The sequence below is a fragment of the Neopsephotus bourkii genome, unplaced genomic scaffold (genome assembly GCF_033783945.1).
Source record: "Neopsephotus bourkii isolate Nb327-2 ecotype Australia unplaced genomic scaffold, CSIRO-AGI_Nbou_v1 NB_1814, whole genome shotgun sequence".
Classification (NCBI taxonomy): Eukaryota; Metazoa; Chordata; class Aves; order Psittaciformes; family Psittacidae; genus Neopsephotus; species Neopsephotus bourkii.
Window position 1 is genome coordinate 120,537 of NW_026902287.1, and position 27,329 is coordinate 147,865.

At 38.5% G+C, this 27,329-nt stretch overlaps 1 protein-coding gene across 1 annotated transcript in view; it reads right to left on the reverse strand.

The window, feature by feature from the left end:
- COMMD10 (COMM domain containing 10) overlaps positions 1-27,329 on the reverse strand; it is a 118,984-nt gene that overhangs the window by 88,213 nt on the left and 3,442 nt on the right. Inside the window, exons 4-5 of the mRNA XM_061342680.1 lie at positions 26,449-26,604; positions 7,205-7,315 (exon numbers count right to left, since the gene is read on the reverse strand). Coding sequence (XP_061198664.1) covers positions 7,205-7,315; positions 26,449-26,604 — 267 coding nt within the window. The remainder of the gene's footprint in view (positions 1-7,204; positions 7,316-26,448; positions 26,605-27,329) is intronic.

Sequence of the window (27,329 nt, forward strand, 5' to 3'; positions counted from 1 at the left end):
CTTGCCTCACAGTGAAATGGGTCACCAAGTTTCGACTTAAAAGTGAGTATTTCAGCTACTCTTCTGCTGCTTATTTGGATTGAGGATGGTAAAGTTACACATTAGAGACAATTCAGGTTACTCCTGTACAAAAGTTTCAGTACTAACTGTAGGATGAAGTTACCCAAGGCTGCAACCAACTGTAAACTGCAACCATTTTCTTCTGTATTTCTATGACACAAAGACACATGGACAAAGCTGTATGAGTGTTTCAGTGGCAACAGAGCATGTGCAGAGGCTGTAACCAGCTACAGGGTTTGTAAATTCATGGTTGTAGACTGTATTCATAAATTCTGTATATGGCCAGGTGAAACCTAAGAATGCTGCAAAGAGATCCCTGTAAAGAGATCCTTACTGTAAGCTGGGTTAACTAAATCATGCAAGATCACAAATGTAGTCAGATAATTACCTACACCCTGCAGCAGAATTGCCAGAAGTGAGTGCACACTCCTGGAGTCACACCATCTGTTAAATGGATTCTAAGTAAAATGTCAAACTACTCATGACTTACAGGACATGGTTACATTGTCATCCATTTCTACACTGGTAAGAAAACAAAAGTCTTCCCAGCAACTTGAAAATTCTGGCTGCATCTTTGTTTCTTCCTCTAATTAAATTAATTTAATCAGAGATAATACATAACGATAGACCGAAAACAGTCTTATGCAAGAATTACTGCGTGCTGCAAACCCAGAATGTCTGGCTCTCATGGTTAACCAACAAAATTGCTGACAGCTTTCTGTAGCAATCTGACAGCCTGGAAACAAATTATGAATTTCAGTCTCATTTTTCTGAACTGTTCCACACACTGAAGATTATACAGTCATTCTTACTACAGCTCCAACAAATATGAGGGCTTTCATCAATATTCTGAAACTTCCCCTTAGGAAAGCTTCTTTTTTCTGACCAGCAGCAGTATTTATTAGATCTTAGTTCTCAGAACAAAACTGGTTTCATAATCTGCCTTGCCAAATGCAGCAACCTTGCTTGTATACAGAAGTTCAGAAAGACCCTGAACCAGGACTGTGCTATCTGAGGCTATTCAGGCTTCCAGTTACTTTCTCTAAATAGGAATTAAAATATCTTTTCCCTCAGTCTCATTTTTGTATTCATCCAAGGCCTGTCCTACTTAATTTCTGCAATTGCTAGAGACTTGCAAATCTGCTTGATGAGAAGACTAAATTTGGCTGAAGGGTCTACATGCAAGCTAGCCTGTTTGTTTTCCGAGAAGGAAAATGGTGATGTCCTCATCAGAGCAGTTAATGGTTGAGAGGTAGCTGACGAACGTGAGAAACAGTTTAAAATTGTTTAGTCCCTGCACCTCATCACAGTTCTTTCTGCATCATGTCTTTTAACTGTCCTGGGTTGTTTTTTTTTTGAGGCCCTACAGATACAAATTACTCCTTTATTTTGAAAATCAAAAATGGCACTGAAATGCATCACCCCAAAGCTGAGGACTAAGAAGGCAAATGAAGGGAAAGGGGGTACACCATGGTATCAGTGCTCAACTCTATCACCTTCTACCTCTCTGGAGTGGGAATACATCATTTGCATCCACCGGCTCCAATTGTTATGCCACTCCCTTCTTCTCAGAGGAAAACAAAAGGCTAAACTGAGGGGAAGCATCACCATATTTACTTAAATATAGTCCAAGTTCAGGTCCTACCTGCATGCCATACAGGCTTCACAGAATCTACAGCCTGAATCAAAGAAAAAGAAGAAAAGCTTTGTTTCTCATCTACAATGCTTTGCTGTTAAAGATGGGGAAAGTATTCACAATGGCAAACTTAGAAAGCAGAATGGCATACTTAAACTGAGCAAAACATCCAAGATCTAAATTTCTCCACAGTCCAGAAATGCATAGAAAGCCTGTAAAAAGTAGGGTGGGGAGAAGGGAAGGGAAGAAAACCATACCCTGTTATTTTATCAAGTGAAAAATAATCATTTATGATTTCCAGACTTCTAGTTACACTGCATAATGATGAATATGTATTGCAATCTCAGTTTCTAACACAGTCAGACCCCTGTTTTGCTTCTGAACAAACAATTATAGAAAAAAAATTGTTTAAAATATTTCCACTGTAATACTCCCCCTTTAAATCATCTAGAAGTTAGGGGAAATTAAGTAAAAAGAAATAAAATTCTTTTAGTATAGTAACACTTTCATTATATCTGTCTTTTGCCAAACGTATTACACTAGTAGGCTTAACAAACCAGGGCATTTATCAGTTACCTTTTGTCGTGAATTTGCAGATAAATCCTGTAACAAAATTCTTCAAATGCATGTATTAAGAAGGAGCAAAATAAACAAAGTATTGAATTCTTACAAGGAATCTATACATAGCATTCACACTGAAAAAAAAGAGCTCCGCCAAGAAGTCTTTAATGGTTGAGAATAAAATCATAGATTAAACAGAAGGAAAACTAAGAAAAAAGCAAAGCCTTCCATAAGAAACTGTAATTAGATAACTGAATATAATAAAATATGTGGAACAGAGTTACAGAAAAAAATAATTGATAACTATCAAGAGACTACACTGGGCAAGAACAGTTTATTTATCCTAACAATTTTCAAGTATAAATGTTAGCTACAGATCATGTATAAGAATACACAATAATAAATACCTTTTATAGTAAGCGCCTTAGTGGTTCTTCTTAGAAAAGAGGCATAGGAGAAATTCTTTAAGATCACACTCCTTATGTCCCTCTGCAGAGATATTTGGCACCAATGATGTGACATTTCTGAAGGCTTCAGACTTTTTGTACAGCCCTTTGTAATTTTTTTTTTATATGGCTCCTCTGGTTATAAAAAAATATCACAGTTTATAAAGATCTGGATTAGATGGCCTAAGGTATTACTGCTATTGATGGGGGGGGGGAAGCACATGAGGGTGTGTGTTTACGTGGCTGATTATTAAATACATTACTGAAGAAAACAGATATTAAACACACACTTTCTGGGAACAGTCTTTGTTTGCAAATCAAAATCATAATTAGCAGCACAGATTATCAGGACTGTTAAATTGTGCTCCCTCTACTGGTTAATTCACCCTATAGACACAAAAATAGTAGTCTGTCAAGAAAACCTAGACTGTTGTGTTGCAACTCAATGGCCCCCAAAACCTGAAACCAAATTATGTTATTAAAGAAAAGCCTCATATACAGCTGATGTTTTTACACATCAATCAGTCCTAAATGTTACCTTAGCTCAGAAATGTCAGAATGGAAGCAAAAAGGATCTTGCCGTTCAAAAATATATTTCTTATCACACCAGCTTGTTTTGTGCACTTAGTTCATAGAAATTCCACTTCCCTTAGACTTAGAAATGCAATTAAATATTTCAAATTATGAATCATTGCAAGAAGTTGCTGTTAATTTGATTTGTAATTGAAAGCTCCTTTTTCTCTCCTTCTTATACAAGGCACCATCAGCAACTAAGTGGCACAGCAGCCTAGATCAAAAGGCTACTTGGGCTGAAAGGCAGGGTTTAGCAGCCCATCTGCTCACAGCAGGGCTACCTGCATGCTTCAGTCAATGCGCAGGGACTTGTCCCTTTGACTCCTGAGTATCTCCAAGGCTAGCAACTCTGAAGCCTCTCAAGGAACCTCATTCCATACTTAGCACCCCACCCCACCCCCTATTGTGAGAAACATCGCACAGCATATGCAATACGTTTGCTAGGTACAAATCAAGCATAATTCAGGGTATAAGCAAACAGCAAATTTGTAGCAAAACCCAGGAAAAAACAGTTTGCCAAAAATCATGGGATCTGATCGCCATTCCTACTAGTCACAAGCAGAATACTTCCTGGGCAATGCAAATGTCACTAGCAGCTTTGATCACCTTTAAGAACCAAAGACCACCTTACTTTTAAATCTTGATGTTAGAATACCTATGGGATTCTGCATTTCATCTGAAGCTTACAAAATATACGGTATAAATATTTATACAGCATATAGCAGATCCTCTGACTCTCTTCATTACATGAAGCACAAATAACATTCACATACCCATAGGTTTTCCGATTACTTCTCCTGGAGAGATAATTTAAATACTAATTTAAAATGTCAGATGCTGACAGAGAACTGTTTAAATAATCTTTAAGTGGAGTGAGGTGTAGTAAGCATTCATGTATTAGTACAATTACTTTTAGTTAGCAGAAGTGGAAATAATGGCCATTTTTATTTACTTTGTGAAGTACTGGGTGGTTTTTTATTAATAGGCCTCGGATTTTTAGATGAGCAAGACAAACTTCTGTTGTTATGTACAGATTAGAAATGTAAATACTTAACGCTTCCCACTACGATCCACTTCACAATTGATTCATAGCATTATCTCAACAAAGAGCCAATGTGACAAAGAGCGCTACTGCCCTCTAATGAGCCAGATGTCAAGAGCTCCTCTGAAACAGCATTTCCTGCCTTTCACGAAAAAATTCAAGTTGCTACATCCATGGATTATCAGAAAACGTTAAAAAAAAAAAAAAAGGAATATATAAGAAAAAGGAATATATAAGATAAGTTCATGCCAAATTTCTGCAAAAAAATAAGGTACACACAAATTTGGGGAGAAAACGGAAAAAAAAAACAGTACTAGTACCTACGATTTTCAGGTAACTTAGTGCACAAAGGGATCACAAGAGCACAAAAATTGCGCTCCAACACTTCTGTCAGTATATAAGGAGATATTAACCAATCTTGAACCTGTTCTATACATGGATGTAATCACTCAGGAAAAAAAAACCTGTAGTTACCTACACACCAACCCAGGTTTTTAAATTTTAGTATCTGTAGTGTGAGAGCATCGGTACGTTTTCCTTAGAATCATACAGAATCACAGAATCAGTTAGGTTGGAAAAGAGCTTTCAGATCATTAAGTCCAGCCTTTACCCCAGGACTTCCAAGATCACCACTAAACAATGTCACTAAGAGCCTCATCTACACAGTTTATAAACACTTCCAGGGATGGTGACTCCACCACTTCCCGGGGCAGCTTGTTCCAATGCCTCATCAACCTCTCTTGTGAATCCAATATCCAATATCCTCATATCCAATCTAAACCTCCCCTGGCACAGCTTGACGCCGTTACCTCTTGTCCTATTGTTGCCTCTTGTCCAATACCCATCTCACTACAACCTCCTTTCAGGCAGTTGTAGACAGTAATAAGGTCCCCCCTGAGCCTTCTCTTCTCCAGACTAAACCCCCCCAGTTCCCTCAGCCATTCCTCATCAGACTTGTGCTCCAGACCCTTCACCAGCTTCAGTGTCCTTCTCTGGACCAGCTCCAGCACCAAAATGTCTCTATTGTAGTGAGGAGCCCAGAGCTGAACACAGGATTCGAGGTGCAGCCTCATCAGTGCAGTACAGGGGGGGATGATCACTGCCCTGGCCCTGCTGGCCACGATGTTGCTGATACAGGCCAGGATGCTGTTGGACTTCTTGGCTGCCTGGGTACAAGCTGGTTCATGTTCAGAGGCGTCAACCATCACCTCCAGGTCCTTTTCCACTGAGCTGCTTTCCAGCCACATTCCATGGGGTTGTGGCCCAAGGGCAGGACCCAGCACTTTGCCTTGTTGACCCTCATACTACTGGCCACAGCCCATTGATCCAGCCTGTCCAGTTCCCTCTGCAGAACCTTCCTATTCTCCAGCAGATCAACACTCCCACCCAAGTTGGTGCTGTTTGCAAATTTACTGAGGGTGTGCTCGATCCCCTTATCCAGATCATCAGTGACGATATTAAACAACACTGGCCCTAATACCAAGCCCCAAGGGACACCACCAGTTGCCAACTAGATGTGATGCCATTTACCACCTCTCTTTGGGCTTGACCACCCAGCCAGTTTCCAACCCACGAAAGAATCCACCTCTCCAGGCCATGAGCAACCAATTTCTCCAGGAGAATGCTGTGGGAGACAGTGCCAAATGCTAACTAGACAATGTCCACAGCCTCATCAGCCAGGCAGGTCATCTTATCATAGAAGATCAGGTTTGTCAAGCAGGACAAATATTACATTGTTCAATGTAAATGCCAGTTACAAGTCTATTCTAGACTTATAATTACTGCAACATAATTCTGATCTCAGCAACTAATTATACACACAGAAAGGGAGAAGAAACCAAAAAAATCCACTTGCTGAATTCTGTTTGTAAAGGAAATAGACCAACTTTTTGCGCGATTTTCCCCTCGTTTTTTTAAAAATTGGTTTGCCACAGAATTTAATCTGTATGCAGTGCCGCCCAATGCAGCTTGGACATAAAATACTGTCTGGTTGCTGTATTTGCATTTCAAAAATACATATTGCAGTGAACCGCTGAAAAACACACAACTGCTGCAAGTCCTGGTGAGAAGTACAGACATAAGCTGTGCATTCTATTATTCTACCATCTACCAGAAATTCCACTTACATTAGTAAAATTACTGTGAGGGAATAAATGCAATGCTAAAGCAGAACTGAGTTCTGGTTTTTCCCTTCAAATCTCTTATACTGACTTGTTCATAGATAAACATTCTGACAGACACCACAGAAGTAAATACTCCAATATTTGTTAGCAAGATAAGGTTAAAAACAATTCATGAGTTTAATTTAAAACATGCTAGCTAAGAAAAGATACACATCTTACAAATAAAAAAGTACGCTCATCAGTGGGCTTTGTCACCGAAATACCACCACTCACTAAAATCCTTGAACTTAAAATTGTACCTTAAAACCTCCAAATACTGCCTTTCTGTGGCCTCACATACTATGTCATAATTCATATAAATACATCATTAGCACAGAAAGGTTGCAAGTGATGAGCAATATCTTAATTGCACACATGGTAGAAAGTTGCAAGCTACTAAGCATTAGAGGTGTAAGAGGTACCAATCACATGCTAGGTGATAAATTAACTACAGAGTTATAGAGACCTAAAATAACCATATTCATATTTCTCCATTATATTATAGTCCAAAGAGTTGGTAACACAGCTGTCAGCCTACCCAACATATATACTATTACATCAGTACTTCACAATTGCAAATGCTTACTATAATTTTATAAAATACAAAAAAGAAAACACAGGCAAGGCTAACTATGAACACAATATCCAGCTGAAGCCTCAGAACCTGGCACATAAGAGCATCACCACAACTCACTCCAACTCTGTCAGGCATGCATTTTCCTACCTTTGAGTCTTCATTGTTCACTCCCAGTTCTAGCACAGCTTGAGGAGACTTTAGCTTTGCTTGCATGGACTCTGCCAGTTGAAGATTAAGCTGCCATCCAATTGTTTCAAGCTATAAAATACAAATTCAGGTTACAATCAGATGGTGCAGAGCCACTCAGGTCAACTTTCAATATTGTGCACGGACTGTGCCAGTGAACACAATATCAGGCTTTGCAAATGTTAAGCATTTTTATGCAATGCATATTCTGCAACTTCTCCTGGATTCCAAGACAGATTTGCTTCTCTCTTGTGCTATTTATCATTCAAGATGCCTGTGACCACTCAAAATAAAGCAATTTCATATGCTTCAAATCTGCTGGAACCAACCCACAAAACACAACTAAAACAAGGTAGTTTCCCCTTCTTGTGGAAGTTTATCAGCAAAGCTGAAGATTCGATTTTATTTCAAATTTATTTTTCATTTAGGAAAAAGTAAAAACTACCAGGAAATGGTAAACCAGCTAAAAATTGTAATTTCTCTATCAACAGATCTACTCATGTGTGTTCTAGCATATACAGATGTTAATGACAAAAATAATTCTGTTCTGCTTTTTAAATTGTTACTACTGAAAAGCCAAAAACCAGTTAAGCATGTCAGTAACAGAATTTTAGCAGAAAGATACACAAAAATACATTTTAAATTGTTTCTAATCCATTAATTTAAATTATACTCTAACATTATCAAGCTACGTCTCATGCATAAATGAAATATACAAGAACAGAGCTAAAAGTCACAGAATCACAGAATTGCTAGGGTTTGAAAGGACCTCTGGAGACCATCTAGTCCAACTCTTTTGAGAAATAACCTACCAGGCCCTCTCAAATACAGAAAAGCACGAAACTAAAGTCTTCCCATCTGGCAAGCTAATTTGTATACAAGTTCTTTTTAATCTTGTGTCTCTCCTCTGCTAGAAAAGACTATCACTGACTTGGTAAAAGTGAAAGCGAGCCACACCTCAGTTAGTCTCTTACCAGTCCAACAATTCAGATAAAATCATCAACAACATAAAGCCATCCCAGAGGCACTGTACTCTGAACAGGAGAGAAACCAACACATGCCCTACATCCTACAGTGACAGTAATCTCTAGATCAAAAGATAGGAAAGAAAGTGGCAGAAACATCTTCCACGGGCACAGCTCAAAGAAAACTTCCAAAATTTATTGCAGCTATGCCACTTACATTTACACATTAATGTGTTATATTGCATTTCTTTGTATAATTGCATCGACATTAAGCCAATTATGTAAAAAAACACTGAAAGCTATACAACTAAGTATACCAGAAGGAAAATTACATGTCATGACCTATCAACCACACCTTCGAGTCCAAGATGGTCAAGGTGTTTAGCTAAGGCCAAATAAAGTTAATGCAAAGAGAGAGTCTCAGGCTGACTTTATGTCATACAGGAATCAGATAACAGGAAGAACTTCACCACATTTGCCTGCAGTTGGTAAGCTGCTCGGCAATCAATGCCCCTATTCAGGCTTCATTCTGTAGTAAAAGTAGGGAAACATATTAATCAGGTCAATGAAAGCATGCTTACAACACATACGGCCACAGCTAAAACACTGTTAATGTGCCCCAGCTCATTTTGTGCTAGCTGTAGTTTTAGTATGCCCACAGCAAATGAACTAAGTATGTTTTAAAAGACAAGTTTTATAAATTCTAAAACCAGATTTATTTTTAATCATAATTCTCTGGTTTGATTTCCTCTAATTAAAAGGCCACTGACCAACACAAAAGTATAGCGCAGTACAAATTACATTGTGTGGATGTGCCCAAGTCAGTCACAATAATATAGACAAGTCTGCTAATCCCCTGTGATGGTCAGTACTTCAAATCCTCCAGCAAATTATACCAGAATCACAGCTGGAAAATGTTTATTCTCTCCATGAATTTCAATAAAATCAAATAAACAAATCTCCTCTGGTTCGCTAAGGAGCACAAAGATCTTAGCATCCTGCCTTACTAGGTTTTCAATCAAGAAGTTCAGTTCAGAGACTCACAGAATAGTTACAGGTGGAAAGGACCTTAAGATCATCAAGTTCCAACCCCCCTGCTATTGGCATACACACTTCCCACTAAACCATATCACCCAAGGCTCTGTCCGACCTGGCCTTGAATACTGCCAGGGATGGAGCATTCACAACTTCCCTGGGCAACCTATTCCAGTGCCTTACCACCCTTACAGTAAATAACTTCTTCCTTACAACTAACCTGAAATTCACCTGTTTAAGTTTACCCCTTGTCCTAACACTACAGTCTTTACAGCCCCCCCTTCAGATATTGGAAGGCTGCTATGAGGTCTCCACGCAGCCTTCTCTTCTCCAGGCTGAACAGCCCCAACTTTCTCAGCCTATCTTCATACGGGAGGTGCTTCAGTTCCCTGACCATCCTCGTGGATATCAGGGTGGTTGAAGTCCCCCATGAGGACAAGGGCCTGCGAGCGTGAGGCTGTTCCTATCTGTCTACAGAGTGCTTCATCCACAGAGTTCTCTTGATCAGGCGGTCTGTAACAGATCCCCACAGTAATGTCCCCCACAGCTGTTCTCCCTAAAGTTCAGTCAAGTTAAAGAACTCTATCAAAAGTGATAATGATCAACAGAGAAGGACCCAAAGGCTGACATATCGGCTAATGGCAGGAGCATCCCAAAGCAAGCATCAGGAAACACCACCATCTATTTTGACAAAAAAACAACTCACTAAGGTCATGGAAACAGTGAGCAAGCTCTGGAATACAACGGCTCTTCATCTCACAGTCACTAAGGTTCAAGCCCTCATTCCTCAATTTAGAAATAACTTTCTCTCAGTTACTGTAAAATTTTATTGTAGTAACACAGAAATCAAGCCTTAATCAGGTTAGCAGCTTATCCAGGGTTATAAAACGATGCCTCTAGAGACAAGAATAATATCCCCGGAAGCCTGAATTTTAAAAACTTTCCTAAAGCTCCCAAACAGTGTACAGTATGTAGCATAAAAAACCATCCAAAGCAAAGAAATTCAAATTTATGCCTTCTATTTCACTTTCAATACACATCTGTCCAGGAATATTGTAGAAGACGCAAAACAAATACTATATATGTGGCAGCATAGTGGCCTGAGCTGAACAGCTGCCATAACTCTCTTTTTATACTGCTTTATCTTAAAATGAGTTTGTTTTCCTCTATAATTCATGCATTGTTTCTGTTTTAAATATAACTGTATGAGAACAAGTTTTGATTAACAATGAGCATGCTTCCTAAGGCTTCAAAATGGCCTATTTGTTTTCTTGAAAGAAAAATGTACCACGTATATTGCTATGGTTGTGTTTAGCTAAATGACATTCAACATCCTAAAATATCAATTACCTTTTGAGAGTGGTGACATGCTTCTATACAGCATTTTTGTCAATGCATAGCATTTGGTAACCATGAAGTGGTACATATTTTAGAACCTATTTTTTCTGAAATGAAAGGACTAAAACATTATTTTAACTTCTAATATAAAACTTGATATAGAAAACAAATGTTGGGACAGACTACATGGTGCCAGAATCTGCACTATATTACCTGAAAAGCATGGGGGAGGGGGGATGTATGTCTCCATAGCTAGCATGAAAATAAAGCCATAGGTTTAGTAACCGTCTCAGCTTCTTTTTTACAATTTCTTATCAGTCGCTTAGAAATGTGCAAGTTACCTTGCCACTACAACAATAAACACTTCTGAAAACATACTGTAATCTAGTGCTGTAAGTTGTCACTGGTATCTCTGGCACTTACTAAACCTCAGGGTTACATTTAGAAAACAAGAAACAGGTATAAGCAAGGAAAGGAATAACATAAATGCTAAATAAAACCAATATTAAGCCCCTATGAAAATGCTTCAGATATGCTTCCTGAATCCTATGGCAGATAATTCAGGGCAACAAAATGTGAGGAAGCTTTCAACAACCCTAGTAATCCTCAGTTCCCATGTCCATTTTGTTCCACTCAGGCTTCTGACGAGGATACCACGACAGCTGGGAATAATAGGCATGCAAGAACCAATACACTTCTTCCTTCCAGCACTCACTCAATACCCATAGAAAAGGTAAGGTGTTGTACCTACTAAACCATTCCTATATCCCCTACATGGTGCTTCCCAGTAGTCATTCATGCTTGTCCCAGGGTCATCCATGCTAGTGAGCTGCCATATCCCCTAATTTGACAGGATCTGACCCTTTATCCGTAAGGTCACTAATACCCTTACAGGTATATAAATGCATCATCTCTGGTCTGTTATATTCACAGTCATTCTCCTCCAGCGTAAAACATAGGTGCTTCCAGCTCATACCCACTGTCCTTTCCACCAGACTTCTTTCTATATGAAATAGTAGATAAGTAGTAGAGCATAATATTTTATGTATTAGGATAAAATGATCAGCAATTTAACATAACTGTACTAAAATGTTTGAATCAAAGTCCCCCTCTGCAAAAAGCCTATGTACACTAAATGTCAAGTCAGCTTTCACAGCTTATCTAATACGAACTTTAAGCATGATCTCCAATCCAATAAAGGATTTCGGTCACATAGCCAAAATGAGCTTCCACCATTTCTCTCATCACTTACAGCCCACTATGGTTTTACATTCTGTCATCTTTTTCACATATTTTCACCATAGTTTCTTACTTTCACTTTTGACTGTCCATAAACATTACTACAAATTATACCAAATTGAGAAGAAACTCAAGAAATGACATAAACATGGGAAGTTTCTATATTATTGTCAAAAAAAAAGGTTTTCTCCTTTGTCAATTATGTAAAGATATTTATCTTATAGTCTTCAATAAGAAATCAAATACCTGTTCTTTGGCAAACAAATTCAGGTTAAAAAAAAAAAAAAGAAAAGAAGAATAAGGAGAAAACAATCACCTTAGCTATACAAGAATCAGTCAAAAACTGAGAACTACAATTTGAAAGTGAAAGCAGACGGGATGTCCAGAACAGGCATGTTGAGGGGCTCCAACCCAAACAACCAAAACCAGAGCCAAAGTGACTGAGAAACTCAAGCTGAAAAAAAAAAAAAAATAAAATAAAAAATAAATGGCAGGGACCTTAAACTGATAAAAGAAAATAAGTGAGGATACTGTAAAAGAAAAGGGGGAGAAACTCAAAAGAGGAAACAGAATTCCAGAAAATACATAATCACACTATATGTCTTCCCAATTCTTCCAACTTCAGCCTTTCAAAACTTCTGGAGCATGGTTCAGTATTTTTACATAAGGAGATGGAAAGTCAGTACCGAAGCAGGGAAAGCGGATACTTTTTTATTTTGTACTTACATGTACTCCTGTCTGTCTCTACAGCCATGAAAACTGGAAGCTTGTTTTAATTTTAAAGGGAAAACTGGAATTTTCATGCAAATGACCCGCTCCTAGAAGGTGAAGCTCTCAGAAGGCTATTTAATATCATGAACGCATCATTACAGGAACTATAGGAAATTAGTACTGCTGCCCTCAGAGCTCACTGAATGTGGCATAAACAGCTTATTTCTTACCACAGTGCAAGCAGGATGCCAGGCATCACACAAACCACTCTTTGTCACCTATGGGTAATTCATGATTCAGCATCTATATTTCCCTTAGAAAATGTTGTAACCATTTCAGTAAACAAAGCACTGAACCTGAAAGAATTACAGTATGGATATACTGCCTGGACACACAAAATCAACACAACTGAGGTTTTTATAAGTGCCAGACGTTCAGGCAGGCATGAAATAGCTGATCGTACTACAGCTCAAATTTAACATACTAAGATCTAACTATTTCATTTAGATTCTTGCACTCCATTCACTTGCAAGATTTTTGTTTTCAGAACACCCAGCTTCCTCTAAATAGGATATTATGTACTTCATTTCTGTGTAATACTAAAACATAAAAAAAACAGTCTTCAGTTAATGAAAGAATAATTACCCTATATTCAGAACACATACACGATTTGGAACATGCGGGCAAATGCAATTAATCAGAACTGTAGGTTAAATGTAATTTAACAAGGCACCAGACAAAGAAATGGCTGGTGAGAATTCAGCAAAAAGCAAGAAAAAGAATTCTCAGAATTAGAGTTTCATTCTAAAGTCTAGAAGGCAATTCAGAGCAGCCCTGAGGAGAAGGACTTAGGGGTGTTGGTCGATGAGAAAATGAATATGAGCCAGCAGTGTGTGCTTGCAGCCCAGAAAGCCAACTGTATCCTGGGCTGCATCAAAAGGATCATGACCAGCAGGTCAAAGGAGGTGATCCTGCCCCTCTACTCTGCTCTCGTGAGACCTCACCTGGAGTACTGTGTGCAGTTCTCGTGTCCTCAATATAGAAAGGACATGGAACTGTTGGAACAAGTGCAGAGGAGGACCACGAGGATGATCGGGGGGGCTGGAGTACCTCCCGTATGAAGACAGGCTGAGAAAGTTGGGGCTGTTCAGCCCGGAGAAGAGAAGGCTGCTTGGAGACCTCATAACAGCCTTCCAGTATCTGAAGGGGACCTACAAGGATGCCAGAATGGGCTCAGACTTAAATGGGGGAAGTTCAGGTTAGATATAAGGAAGAAAATTTTTACGGTGAGGGTGATGAGGCACTGGAATGGGTTGCCCAAAGAAGTGGTAAATGCTCCACCCCTGGCAGCGTTCCGAGGCCAGGCTGGACAGAGACTTGGGTGACATGATTTAGAAGTGAGGCATCCTTGCTCATGGCAGGGGGGTTGGAACTGGGTGACCTTAAGGTCCTTTCCAATCCGAACTATTCTATGATTTTATAATTCTATTTCTCCCATTGTCAATTGGTTATGGTTGAGCTTGTCTGTCTGGACTTTCTCTTTAAAGAGAGATAGATAGATAGATAGATAGATAGATAGATAGATAGATAGATAGATAGATAGATAGATAAGGAAAACACGTGCCTTTTTAGAGAGCAAATGTTGTCCATCACCCTGAAGTTGCTAAGGGGATGCTGAAGCTTTCCAACCTGAGGGATGAGAATTTTAAAGCAAACTGAGTTTGTGGCCCACAGTCAGAAGTAAAAGCCAGTAAGAGTAACCTTTAGAACAGCTAGGTTACACGCTGTAAATACTGAGAAAATAAAACATCTGTTAAGGAAATTATGGGATGATACTAAATCTTCTTCATCTATTTCATAAGTATAGTACCATAAGTTCATATTCATAAGTTCATAGTATCAGTTTGGTTGGATTGGCCTCTAGTGACATTACTAATCTCAGCACATCTGAAAATAAATCTTAATATTCTTTTTGAAAATTAAAATCTTGGCACAAAACTGAGCTCTTCTAATAATCTACCTCTTGTCATATCGGCAGTGCTGAAGGACTTGATTAATACAGACATCTCCATTCTTGATTACCAGCAGCTTCCTAGGGCACAGAATGCGGGTTTAGACTTGCATAGCTGAGAAGTAACATCCAAGCCTCCTGACTGAGTCAATACTCAAAGAGCCACTTCAGGGTAGTTTAAGTGCATCTACAGTTACTTTCCTTCATAGGCAGTGTGAGGACAAGCTAAGCACTACAATTGACTTCTTTTTCATGCACTTTTAAAAAACTGCATAACAAAACGTCAAAAAAACTTCTTACTCACTCTCTTTACAAGTACCACAGCGAACAGTCTCCTGTTAGGCAGAAGCCTAAGAACCTATTTCAGATAAAGTACAATGGTTACAGTAATACAGAAATTGGTTTCATACTCCACCAGTGCTGTACTGGCCCAACCATTATTTTCAAGTACTTCACTCGCTTTTTTTGAGAGGCCATTCAGTTCAAAATTATCAGTATTTGTGGTAACTTAGATGTTAGCGGACATGAGATTATGCTTGCATATCCTGAGAACAACATCTATATGCTTGCTTCCATAAACCTATTTCTGTAAAAAGAAAACAAAATAGTATTCAAACGCAACAGCACTATTTTTAAGACCTCATCTATTTCTATCAAATCTGCATATCTGTAAGAGCACTGTATCAGTTTACAGAGCAATCACTCTTGGAAGTAAGTTCTGCTTCACTACATCAGTGCTGGAGTGCTCACTTAGTTAAAAGGCTACGATAACTCAGCGTTGGTAATTAAAGATTCCAAAGTCTAAACTTCTACTATTATAGTATTAAGAGTAACTAACACTAAAGAAAAATGTGTAACAGGAGCATTCTGGACAACCCAGCCTTCAGTCCGTTCTTGAAGAAGTAGATTTATGACAGCTGGCAAAATGGGTTCAAGAACTACCCTCAAACAGCCCTAGTTTGAGCAAAAACTATTAGATACTTTAAAGACAGAGCCTGACAAATTCAGAGTGCACTAGATGATGTGACTGCTTGAGGTAAGAGGGAAAATTAACCATGTCTCTGCCCCCATGTAGCTCGGAAAGAAATCTATGCTGTCCCCAAAGGTAACGATTACAGAAACAGAAAAAGTAAATTCTGTTATAATAAATGAAATTAGAATTTTTCTGATTAACTCTGATACTAACTCATCCATTTCAGCTATTTTTCCCTCTAATTTGAGAGGAACAGTCCAACATTTCCAGAAACCATTTCCTGGAACAACCAGAAAAAGATATTTATGTAAATATTACTATCATTGATGCTGTTATGAACAGTGAAGTGAGAGATAATGGGATATAAAAGACATCTTTGACAAATCTTCTTCCCATATGATTAAGACAGTATGTACCACACTAACAAAACATTTAAAAATGATTTCCAACTAACAAAGTATTTTGAGAAAATAATTCATTATGTAAGGATTTTTCTGGTGTAGATCTTTCACTTACAATACACTTATTTCAGCTGTTCTAACCAAATAACCTGAGGAAGATGAGTATTGATATCCTTTCACTCAGTTTAATTCTTGACAGAATAACTCCCGCAGCCCCTCTACCAAAGACCAAGTACTCCTCATTGCATTAAAGTCAGAATATTCATATTTTAAAGTCTGGGGGTCCCCTCTCTTCATCTTTCAACAGCCAAAGTGAAAAAAATGTACTTAGTCATAATTACATAAAGAGCTTTCATTTAAAGAAAGTACTTCACACTTATGTATGATTTTAATAAATTAACTATCAGTTTTGTATGGATGACATAGGACTAAAGGTGTGTTACATGTTAAGAAAAGCACTGGTCTACACACACTAACTTCAGACCTGTGTCACACCAACATAAAGCTAGAGCAAACCAGTAAGTCTGCTCTTTAAAATTCACAGCCTAGCATGCTAATTCCAGTCGTCATCAGCACACTCAGCATTGCAGAATCTAAACTCCAAATTATATATGAAAATGTCAATTTTGCTTGCTGTGATGATGAAAACAATTTAGGTAAGAGGCCAAGGAAAGGATGACAAAAAAACACGTCTGACTGTGAACTCCTTCAAAAACTCTCACTGTCTGCTTAAGGAAAGCATGCCAGTGCAGAGGAGACACCAGCATGATAAAGCCAGAAGTGTACTCAACATAGCAAACTATTAAAACAGAAAAAAAGGCGCATGTTTTAAGAGAAAGGCATAATCATCACAGGTAGGGTCTTCATCACAGAAATATTCTGTAATCAGGAAGAGAGTGTTTCCTTTAAGATAAACCCCGGATCAAACACCAGCTTCCAACTGATGGCAAACTCTAGCTCTGGGGACACTGGAGATGACTGCATAAACATACTGATTTCTATTCTTTATTGTTGCTACTGACTTCAGCTGTATTAAGATGGCATGGATATCTTCAAAGGAAATTCTGGATGTTGCAGCTTCTTTTCAGCAGGCCTCACTGTACCTTCCTCACCTGTTCCATGGGTGAGGAAGTTCACAGTGAAGCAGCTGGATTTTAACATTGGCTGCATGGCCACATTTTTAATAGCAACAGAAAAACATTATGGTATACAGTATTTCAAACTCTGTCCCCCCTACAGCACATATTCAACTTTAATATAATTCAGCATCCCTGCTTTATAAATGAACTACTGAGGCATTTTGTGGTTTCAGTGAAATGTACTCTTCAATGCCAGATTTAAGACCTGTAAAACTTAATTTTTATACAGCTATACAAGCTGCAAATTGAATCTTCAGCTGACAGTACTAGCCAAATCTTCAAATTAAACCCAACTCAGAGTAGACACTATAAAAATGCTATATAACAACCAATAAAACCTTACCTATATTCGTACGTGCACCTATCCATAAAACAAAGTTTTTCTGAAAGTTTTTCTGAAAAAGCATGAAAGTCTGTAATAAAAACAGTCACAGCCAAGTTAAACAGAGGTTGCAGTCAACTACAGTGCCTATTACTAAATTTTAAGCCCAGACTCTGTAACCTTAATGATAGTTTCGCAATGATATATCTTAGTCATGTAGCCATAAGAAAAGAATCACTGGATGGATTTTGTCTACCTAGTCACAGTACTATAACGCAACATCAAATGTGATTCTGCCTTAGTCCCACAGCTACTGCAAAACCATAGGCAAACAGACAAATAAAACAAGAAGGGAAGAAAAAACTGTGTTTTTCACCAATAGACAAGAATAATCTTCTAGGCCTTAAGTAGTACCACATGCTATGATTGTCTCTAAATAGAAATAGTCGTAGTTGTAAGGTAAGCCCAAGGAAAGGGTTAGACTGTGTCAGGTAGATGGACAGTGAATTTACAGGCTCCTGTAAAGACTGACCAAATATAACACAATTTTCAAAGCAAAAAAATTCTGAAAGCTCAAAAAACAGGGAGAAAATATTTACACGGCTTCGTGTCTTAGTCTCAAAAGAAGGCACTATAAGACCAAGGGACCAAAGGCAGGTTGGGCCAAATACCCAGTCAAGTGGCTAAACCAAGTGAGTGGGATAGAGAGGCACTGACAAGAGCAACAGGCCATGCATTATGTTTGCTGTGCAACTCTTGGATCCCTCACCTAAACTTTCCCTAATGATATCATTAACTTTAGAAGGCAATAAAATAAAATAACATAGAATAAAATAAAAGCAAAAAGTGTTTTAACTTCATAAACTGGGAGTTTCAGCTTGTAATTCATGCTAGAAAAAGCAAGAGGAGCAAGCCAAAAAGCCAGTACCTCAGTTACCTCTCAGAGAGAATTTGAATATTAGAAGTGTATTAAAAATATAGACTGAGATTTAACTCTACAAGGAAAAGCTGCACAAATTATGTACCTAAAGCCATCTTACTTGGTAATATGAAGGATGAACTAGATTCTTCATCCAAGATTAGCTCTTTCCTGGAAGGTTAACTTTCTCTGACTTCCCATTCTTTTCTGCAAGGATAAAGTCCTATATCTCTCTTCAGCAAACCTTACTTGCACATATGCCAGCAAAACTGGTCTTTTCAGACTTCTTCATTCAATATTCAAAACAAAACCCCTCACATCTTTGAACTTAAAAAAAGTAAAAGACACACACCAAAGAGTACTACTGTACTTCAAAAGGGAGGAAACAAAAGAAATAACATGACATGAAATTGGTAGAATAAGATTAGCTCTGAGAAGCAACAACTTCAAAAGACTTTCCCTAAATTAAGTTACTGCAGGTTTTCATCTTTACATGTATTTTAACTGAGAAGAAGCTAGCTTGAAAGCAAACAGAAAGGAACTGTATGACAAACATTAGAAACAGCATTCATGTTTCTAAAACCCTAGTATTCAGGGATTCACTTTGTGCAAAAGTGGTGGTGTGCTCCATCTCTCTCTCTCTCTGGGAGATTTGTGGGCACAGAGTTACAGTAAATACATGCACCATTCTAAGAGCACTTTTTTATGGAGAAGGCTTAGCTGACTGGCTCTTTTATCTAGCAAGAGAATATATAGCAAGATCCAATGGTGGGAAAATGAAGTTAGACAGATTTTAATTACAGACAAGGCACACATTTTTATTAATCATAAAAAATATCCTAGAAATTACCTGTCATTTCATGCCTTGAAATCACAATGAGATCCTTGTTTCAAAAGCTGTTTTACATACTGAAGAAAAATCACAGTTTGTATTACAGAGAGAGTTGCAAAAGATAAGCACGGTACCTTCTTATAACCTTATAAGATGGTATTTAGCATGCAGAAAAAGAACAGATGTTTCCAATGTTTTTAAACATTCTCAGAATCCACCTTCCAACCTTTATCATTTACCTGTTCTCGGTAGAAGGCAGAAGAAGGTAAGAGGGCTATGAAGAAACTCATTCAAAAAAACCCTCAAAATGTAGTAACTAAAAATTATAAACAGAATACATACTAACAAAGCTGGGTGAATGGAAGATTAAACAGATTCATTTGTGCTGTAGCCAGCTATTAAAATAAATCTCAGTATGCATAAAACTGTGTCTTTACTACATCTTTCAACATTTGCAATCTCTTTGCCACTGTCTGTGATAGCATCATTTAATGCAATTTGGTTCACAATTCCTTGTGACAATGCCCACTATCTTTGTGGCCTCTATTTGCCACTGTAAGAATGACTAGTGGACCAGCCACTAACAAGAAACTGAGACTCTTTCTGTTTGAGCTGTATTCCTCCTTATTTTGTATTTCTTCCGGTATTAAAAAGAATTTTTCCCCCATGATACACAGACAGCACACTAATTCTCCTCTTTTTTGTCACAACCACCATAGGACGTATGTGTTTCAGAGCATTTCTGTAGATTTGCCACCATCTAGCAGAGGGAATTTAGCATATTCGCATTACGTATACACCCCTTAGCAAGAAAACCAGTTTCTGAGAAAACTACTTTCAGAGTTTTCCCATATGGCTTCAAACAGCCAGTCAAGATACAAAACTGACAGCTCGATCAAGAATTTTAGGTACGAAATTTCACTAGTTGCATTCCCACGCATCATTATATTAAGTAATGATGTCTGAAGGCTATAAAAAACTTCTGCTTGGCAACATAGTATTCTCGTCTTTTCCATTATAGGTATTTTAAAGATGCCCTGAACAGTTTTCTAAAAGCTATGAGGCATTTAGTTTGACCTGTCTTTAAAAAAGATACATACATGCAGAGTACAGTTATATACATAACATAATAGGGATGGGGTTAGAAGCAACAGAAAACTGATGAAAAATTGCCATGACAACTCAGAGTAAACCCTACCAAAAAATCTAGGTCTTCTTCACACAGAAGAAAATACATTCTAATCTAATCAATACGTGCCCTGACTTCTGAACTGATACGTTACCAAGCAAAGACTTGAAAACTGGATCAGATTGGTATCAGACTATTACTACTGGCCTACCATTCTAAAGGCCAAATTAAGAATGCATTCAAAGAAAAAAAACTCTAATACAAATACCATCATTCTAATTGACTAGGACTGTATTATACAGCAGAAATAATTTAATAAATAAATTTAATAATTTAATAAATAATTAATTAAAATTAATAAATAATTTAATAAAGGGACTGCCATGAATAAAGTCTCAAAGAACCAATCAATGTAACAAAATAATAATTAATAACCCTGCGCAGCTGAAGATTGCCTATAACTGTAAAGTGAAGAAAAATGAAAAGATGGTGTCCCTCAGGGATCGGTGTTGGGACCAGTCTTGTTTAGCATCTTTGTCACTGACATGGACAGTGGGATTGAGTGTACCCTCAGCAAGTTTGCCGATAACACCAAGCTGTGTGGTTCGGTTGGTACACTGGAGGGAAGGAATGCCATCCAGAGGGACCTTGACACGCTTGTGAGGTGGGCTGATGCCAACCTCATGAAGTTTAACCATGCCAGGTGCAAGGTCCTATACCTGGGTCGGAGCAATCCCAGGCACAGCTACAGGCTGGGCAGAGAAGAGATTCAGAGCAGCCCTGAGGAGAAGGACTTAGGGGTGTTGGTCGATGAGAAAATGAACAGGAGCCAGCTTCAGTGTGCGCTTGCAGCCCAGAAAGCCAACCGTACCCTGGGCTGCATCAAAAGGAGCGTGACCAGCAGGTCGAAGGAGGCAATCCTGCCCCTTTTACTCTGCTCTCGTGAGACCTCACCTGGAGTACTGTGTGCAGTTCTGGTGTCCTCAACATAAAAAGGACATGGAACTGCTGGAACAAGTCCAGAGGAGGCCCACAAGGATGATCAGGGGACTGGAGCACCTCCTGTATGAAGATCGGCTGAGAAAGTTGGGGCTGTTCAGCCTGGGGAAGAGAAGGCTGCGTGGAGACCTCATCGCAGCCTTCCAGTATCTGAAGGGGGCCTATAGGGATGCGGGGGGTGGACTCTTCATTAGGGACTGTAGTGATAGGACAAGGGGTAATGGGTTAAAACTTAAACAGGGGAAGTTTAGATTGGATATAAGGAGGAAATTCTTTCCTGTTAGGGTGATGAGGCACTGGAATGGGTTGCCCAGGGAGGTTGTGAATGCTCCATCCCTGGCAGTGTTCAAGGCCAGGCTGGACGAGGCCTTCAGTGATATGGTTTAGTGGAAGGTGTCCCTGCCCATGGCAGGGGGGTTGGAACTTGATGAGCTTAAGGTCCTTTCCAACCCTAATTATTCTCTGATTCTCTGATTCCATGATGGAATGAGAAAAAAAGATACTATTAAACGGTACATCCTTAGTTTAATGCTAACTCCTATTCATTTCTCAAGACAGTAAAGCCCTACCAGCTAAGCAGTCAGAAAAAAACAAAACAAAACAAAACCAAAAACCAACAAAAAAATACCTGTGTTCAAAAGAGATCATTTTTTTTCTCTAACACTTAGAAGCATTGTTCAGCGTACCAGAGAAAATTCCACTTAATCAGTATCCTGGAAAATACCTATTTTATTGTTACTCTAACAAACTTGGTTTGACTTGTCATCCAGATCTATCAGGCAGCACATTACCACCTCCATCTCTTGCATATAACTTACAGACTCAGAACACTAGTTTTTACCAACTTGTAGTCTGCAGAGAAGAATCTGGATTTAGAGAAATAACATGGTAATATAAGCAAAATATCTGTAAGAAATTGCTTCTCTTAGTGGTCTGGAGTCCCAATCTGAGCACTTCATCAAGCCAAAAGAAACACTCGCCTACTCGCTCAGAAATGGAGATAAGCCAAATTAATTAGTAATACAATGAAGTAATAATCCTCAGCAGTCAGCTACCCACTAGGTTTGGCCATGCTAATCAATCCTCAATTCTTCCTTCAATTTGCCCAAAAGCTCCAATGTTTGCTCAATATATTATCCTAAAACAGAAATGAAAGATTACTGCCTGGTCCTTTTTGTGTACACTACAGAAATAGACGTAATGGCACCATTTCAGTACTTTCAAAATAGACAACATCCAAGTACCAAGTGCCAGAAAAGACCCGGGAGTTATTCTGCCACTTGGATTTTAGTAAAACACTTTAAAACAAAGAAAAAATTCCTCTTATCTCTTTCTTAGTTCCACTGTAAACTCTGTCTCATACAGTTTCCCTGGACACCCTCTCATGCTGAAACAGAACTATTAGGACTTCAATAACACTAATCATGACCCCAATTCTGCACTTGGACCCAGACAAGCAATTCTATGCACACACTCACTAATCCCAAAATCAAGAAAATTCAGAATTGATACATGTGCAGAAAACCACATGGCAAGTAAAAGCATGAAATATTCACACATACTCCAAATTCTAAATTAATACATAGATCAGCACACCACCTGAACAGGTCAGTAAAGTCCCTACCAAATATGCAGTGACAATCAAAAACCCCTGTATATATTTTTAAAAAGGGATGAAAGAAAAAAAACCTCTTTTCTCATAGAATCATAGAATGGTTTGGGTTGGAGGGGACCTTAAAAATCCCAATCCCTTGCCATGGACAGGGACACCTTCTAGAGCAGGTTGCTCCAAGCCCCATTCAATCTGGCCTTGAATACTGCCAGGGATGGGGCAGCTACAACTTCCCTGGGCAATACGCAGAGGAGTACTGTCAGCAGGCTGATAGAGGTGATACTTAACAATGGTGAGGCTTCACCTGGAACACTATAACCAGTGCTGGGCTCCCCAGTACAAGAGAGACATGGACATACTGGAGACAGCACAGCAAAGGACACGAAGATACTGAAGGGACTAGAGCACTTCACATGAGGAAAGGCTGAGAGAAGCGGGACAGTTCAGGCTGGAAAAGACAGGATTTATCAATGTACATAAATAAACGAAGGGAGGGTGGAGAGAAGGCACAGCCAGGCTCTTTTCTGTGGTTCCCACTAACAGGATGAGAGGGAATGGGCACAAACTGAAGCACAAGAGAGTCTGCCTGAACACAAGAACACACATTTGCACTTCAGGGTGACTGAGCACTGGTACAGGTTGCCCAGAGAGGTGGTACAGACTTCATTCTTAGAGATACTCAAACACTGTCTGGACAGAGTCTTAAGCAACTGGCTCTAGGTGGCCCTGCTTGGGCAGAGGGGTTGGACCAGGTGACCTCCAGAGGTCCCTTCCAACCTCAACCATTCCGTGATTATGTTGTTGGCAACTGTGACAAAAGAAATTACATATTATTTTTCTGTACCTAATATTGCTTCTGTGAGAGAAGTGAACAGTGCAAGTCAGGAACTCATATACAGACAAGTAAACAAGAACAGTGGGCTCATTTATAGTATCAATTGTTTTACATCACAATGAAAGGATCATACAGTCATTACTGCACTCATATGACATTACAAGGAGATTCGTAAGATTATAAACAGATGGCAAGTTCTTCCATTAACTTACACAATTCTAAAAATACTTTATCTCTGTGTGCCTTCTTAGCAGAAGAATACATACTTTATTTAGCCATCAGTTTTGTGAACTTACTCTGTCAATTAAGGAAAAGTTATAATGAACTTCAAGCGTTTCACTCAACTAAAGTCTACAAGATTAAGATTTTAGAGGTTCTCAAAATAAACCAAGAAAGTAAATTCAAGTTCAAACTCAAATTAAACCTTAACTTCTACACTCGCAATTGAACGGCCACTTAACTTGTCATCTGAGCTAGGAAAAGAAAAGGAAAAAAAGAGGTGGGGCAAAAATGACAATTTAAGAGCTACACACCTGTATTTAAACCTGTTTTCATGCTTAAAAAAAAAAAAAAAAAGAAGTAACTTGTACTATGATATTTTTGCACTTGTTTTTCTGCAAGTTTAATTACAAATGACAGTTTAAAACTGCTTTATATAGATGTAATTTACTACCAAAATGTCATTCCATTATTTGAGAATCTCCGACAGTGTAACGTACACCAGAAGCACTGTATGTTGCTGGGCTGTAGACAAAAAATAGAGCAATGTCTCCCCCAAACCAGGCCATCAGAAGGACCACAGGTGCACATGGTACAAGATCCATGTGAAGGAGGATCAAAGATGCTTTTATTAGTTTCCCATATGCTGAAAACCCAGCAGTAAAATATGATCTCCTGCATAGTCTGTCTGAAGAAAATTCTCAGACAGCTGCTTTGTAGGGTATCTCCAGAACTGCCTTCTATTCTGCACACGTATGCTGTATTTTGGAAAGTTAGCCATATAACCTCCTGCAATTTCACTTGGTTTTCAGATCACCCACCTCCTCCAATGGACAGCTATACTTGCCTATATACCTACCATGTTGCTGATCTTTTAAACTTTGGAACTTGTATGCTTGGCACTGGGAAATACTATCTCAAAAAGTATTCAGGCTCAGAAGCCTAAAATATCTTGTTCAACTTGAACCGTTTTCTTGCATACTTGCATTATCAGCCATTTACTTGTTTAGCTTCATGAGTTACCATAATTTTGCACATTAAATTTCTGAAAGTTTTGTTCCAAAAATTACCCAGATTTACAAAGGATAAAGTTTAAATACTTCAGAAAAATTAACCGTAATGCAATTCTGGGTATTTTTAGTCTGTTCCACAAACATAACTTGTCTTTTTAAAAGGTGTATTTTACACCTAAGTGAAATTCTAGGTTTATTTAGGTTTAAACCTGATGGTATAACTTATGACACTCTATTTCAGTCAGTGTATCAGGGGTACCTTTTATACAAAATAAATTTTACATGTATATTTTACTAACTAAATCATAAACTAACAAACTGAATCTTATCCCAACAAGATATATAACAATGATAAAAATAAAGTCAGAATAATTAAATCAGTGCTCCACAATTCATTTGAACCATCTGATCCTGGCTGACACTGCTGTGTTTTGTATACATCTCCTTATGCAGTTGAAGACTTACTATCAATTGACAGATATCTGCACCTTCTCATAAATGCAAATATCTAAGCCTCAAGATACAAAGAGGCTATGTACCAACATATATATACCACACTATGTACCAAAGTTTTAGCTGGTAACAGTCACATATGAAGGACAATTATTATGTTACCACAGAAATGTAACTCAGAATTGTAGTAAGTACCTTACAAAATGCACTACCCAACCACCTTACAAAATTAAAGACAGCAGGAGCTCAGGTACACTGCAAGTACAGAGAATTAACAGGCTGATGAGCTAAACCACTAAAAGTGTTCATGAACACATTTTACCCTTGCCCTATTGCAAGGTACGTTCACAAACATCTCCAAATGGTATGTATGTTGCATTATTTTACGTTGCTAGTAGTACACATACCACAGAATCATAGAATGGTTTGGGTTGGAAGAGACCTTAAAGATAGCTAGTTTCAATCCCCTGCCACAGGCAGGGACACCTTCCACTAGACCACGTCACTCAAGCCTCATCTAACCTGGCTTTGAGCAAGCTTTTTTTTTTTTTTATGAAGGGGCCACAGCTTCTCTGGGCAACCTGTGGCAGTGCCTTACCACTCTCACAGTAAAGAATTTCTTCATAGTATCTCATCTAAATGTACTCTCTTTCCGATTTAAGCCATCCCCCTTTGTCCTGTCACCACCTGTCCTTGTAAAAAGTCCCTCTCCAGATTTCTTGTAGGCCCCATTAGGCAGTGGAAGGGGTTCTAAGGTCTTCCCAGAGCCTTCTCTTCTCCTGGCTAAACAACAGCAACTCTATTAGCCTGTTTCCATAGCAGAGATGCTCCAGCCCTCTGATCATCTTTGTGGCCTTCCTCTAGACTCACTCTAAGAGGTTCATGTACTTATGCTGGGAGTCAGATTCCAACAGATAACACATAACATCTCTTTAAAGTGGAAATCCGCTGCTCCGATCACAAACTCTGCACCTTAATTTAAACTCCTTGCTTTAAAGCAAACCTACGTAGCTTTACTCTCTGTTAGGAAAAAAAACACAACACAAACAAAAACCATTACCTTCTGAGGATTCAAAACCCTCTGCCTGAACTTTTCAATTGTATCTTGACCCACAGCTGCCCATGCACTGGCAAATGCTTCAGCTTTGTCTTCATCCAGGTGAATGCTCTGCAGCTGTTGTTGCAATGAAGCAGGCTTCAAATTATGATAAACTGCCTGTTAAAAGGAAAAATAGCTGCTGTTGTTGAGTACTGTTCTACAAGTTGTGTCAGATATACTCTACCACAGGTGGCCACCACGTTCACACAAGATTTTTACTAGCAACTTTATTTCAGGACTGCAAGCATCCTGCTAGTCTTAACCCTCTGAGAAGATAGAAAAGTGTAACTATCTTAATTGTATCACAAAATCTAATATTACAAATTACTTTTCACAAGATAGAAAAATTATGAAAAAATGCATATACAAGCTAGAAGTGAGTATATGTTTCTACTGTACATACTACGAAAGCAGCTATCATAGAAAAAAAAGGGGGGCTTTGAAGTCAACTGTGAAGAAAGAACAACTTGTCCAAATTCAACATTGTTCAAGTACACCTGAACTACAAGGTAGTAGAAAGCTTACTTCTTTTCTAATGCTGTGAAAAGTGTTAACTAAATGAACTCATCGTAAACTGACATGTTAAAAAAGGACAACATTCAAATTCCCCAAGAGACCACCAGTATATGCATACCCTCTGCAAAGACTACACTTATTACATTTCCATTACATGAATCAATAACATTGTGGCTGTCACAATTTCTAAGTTACCATATTTACCAGGTAATACACTGGCTTCCCAATCTGAGTAGTGGCAGAATGTAGGATCAGAAAGACTTCTATCTTTAGAACATAATTAGCTCTATACCACACAGTAACTACTCATTCAGGCACTAAAGCTA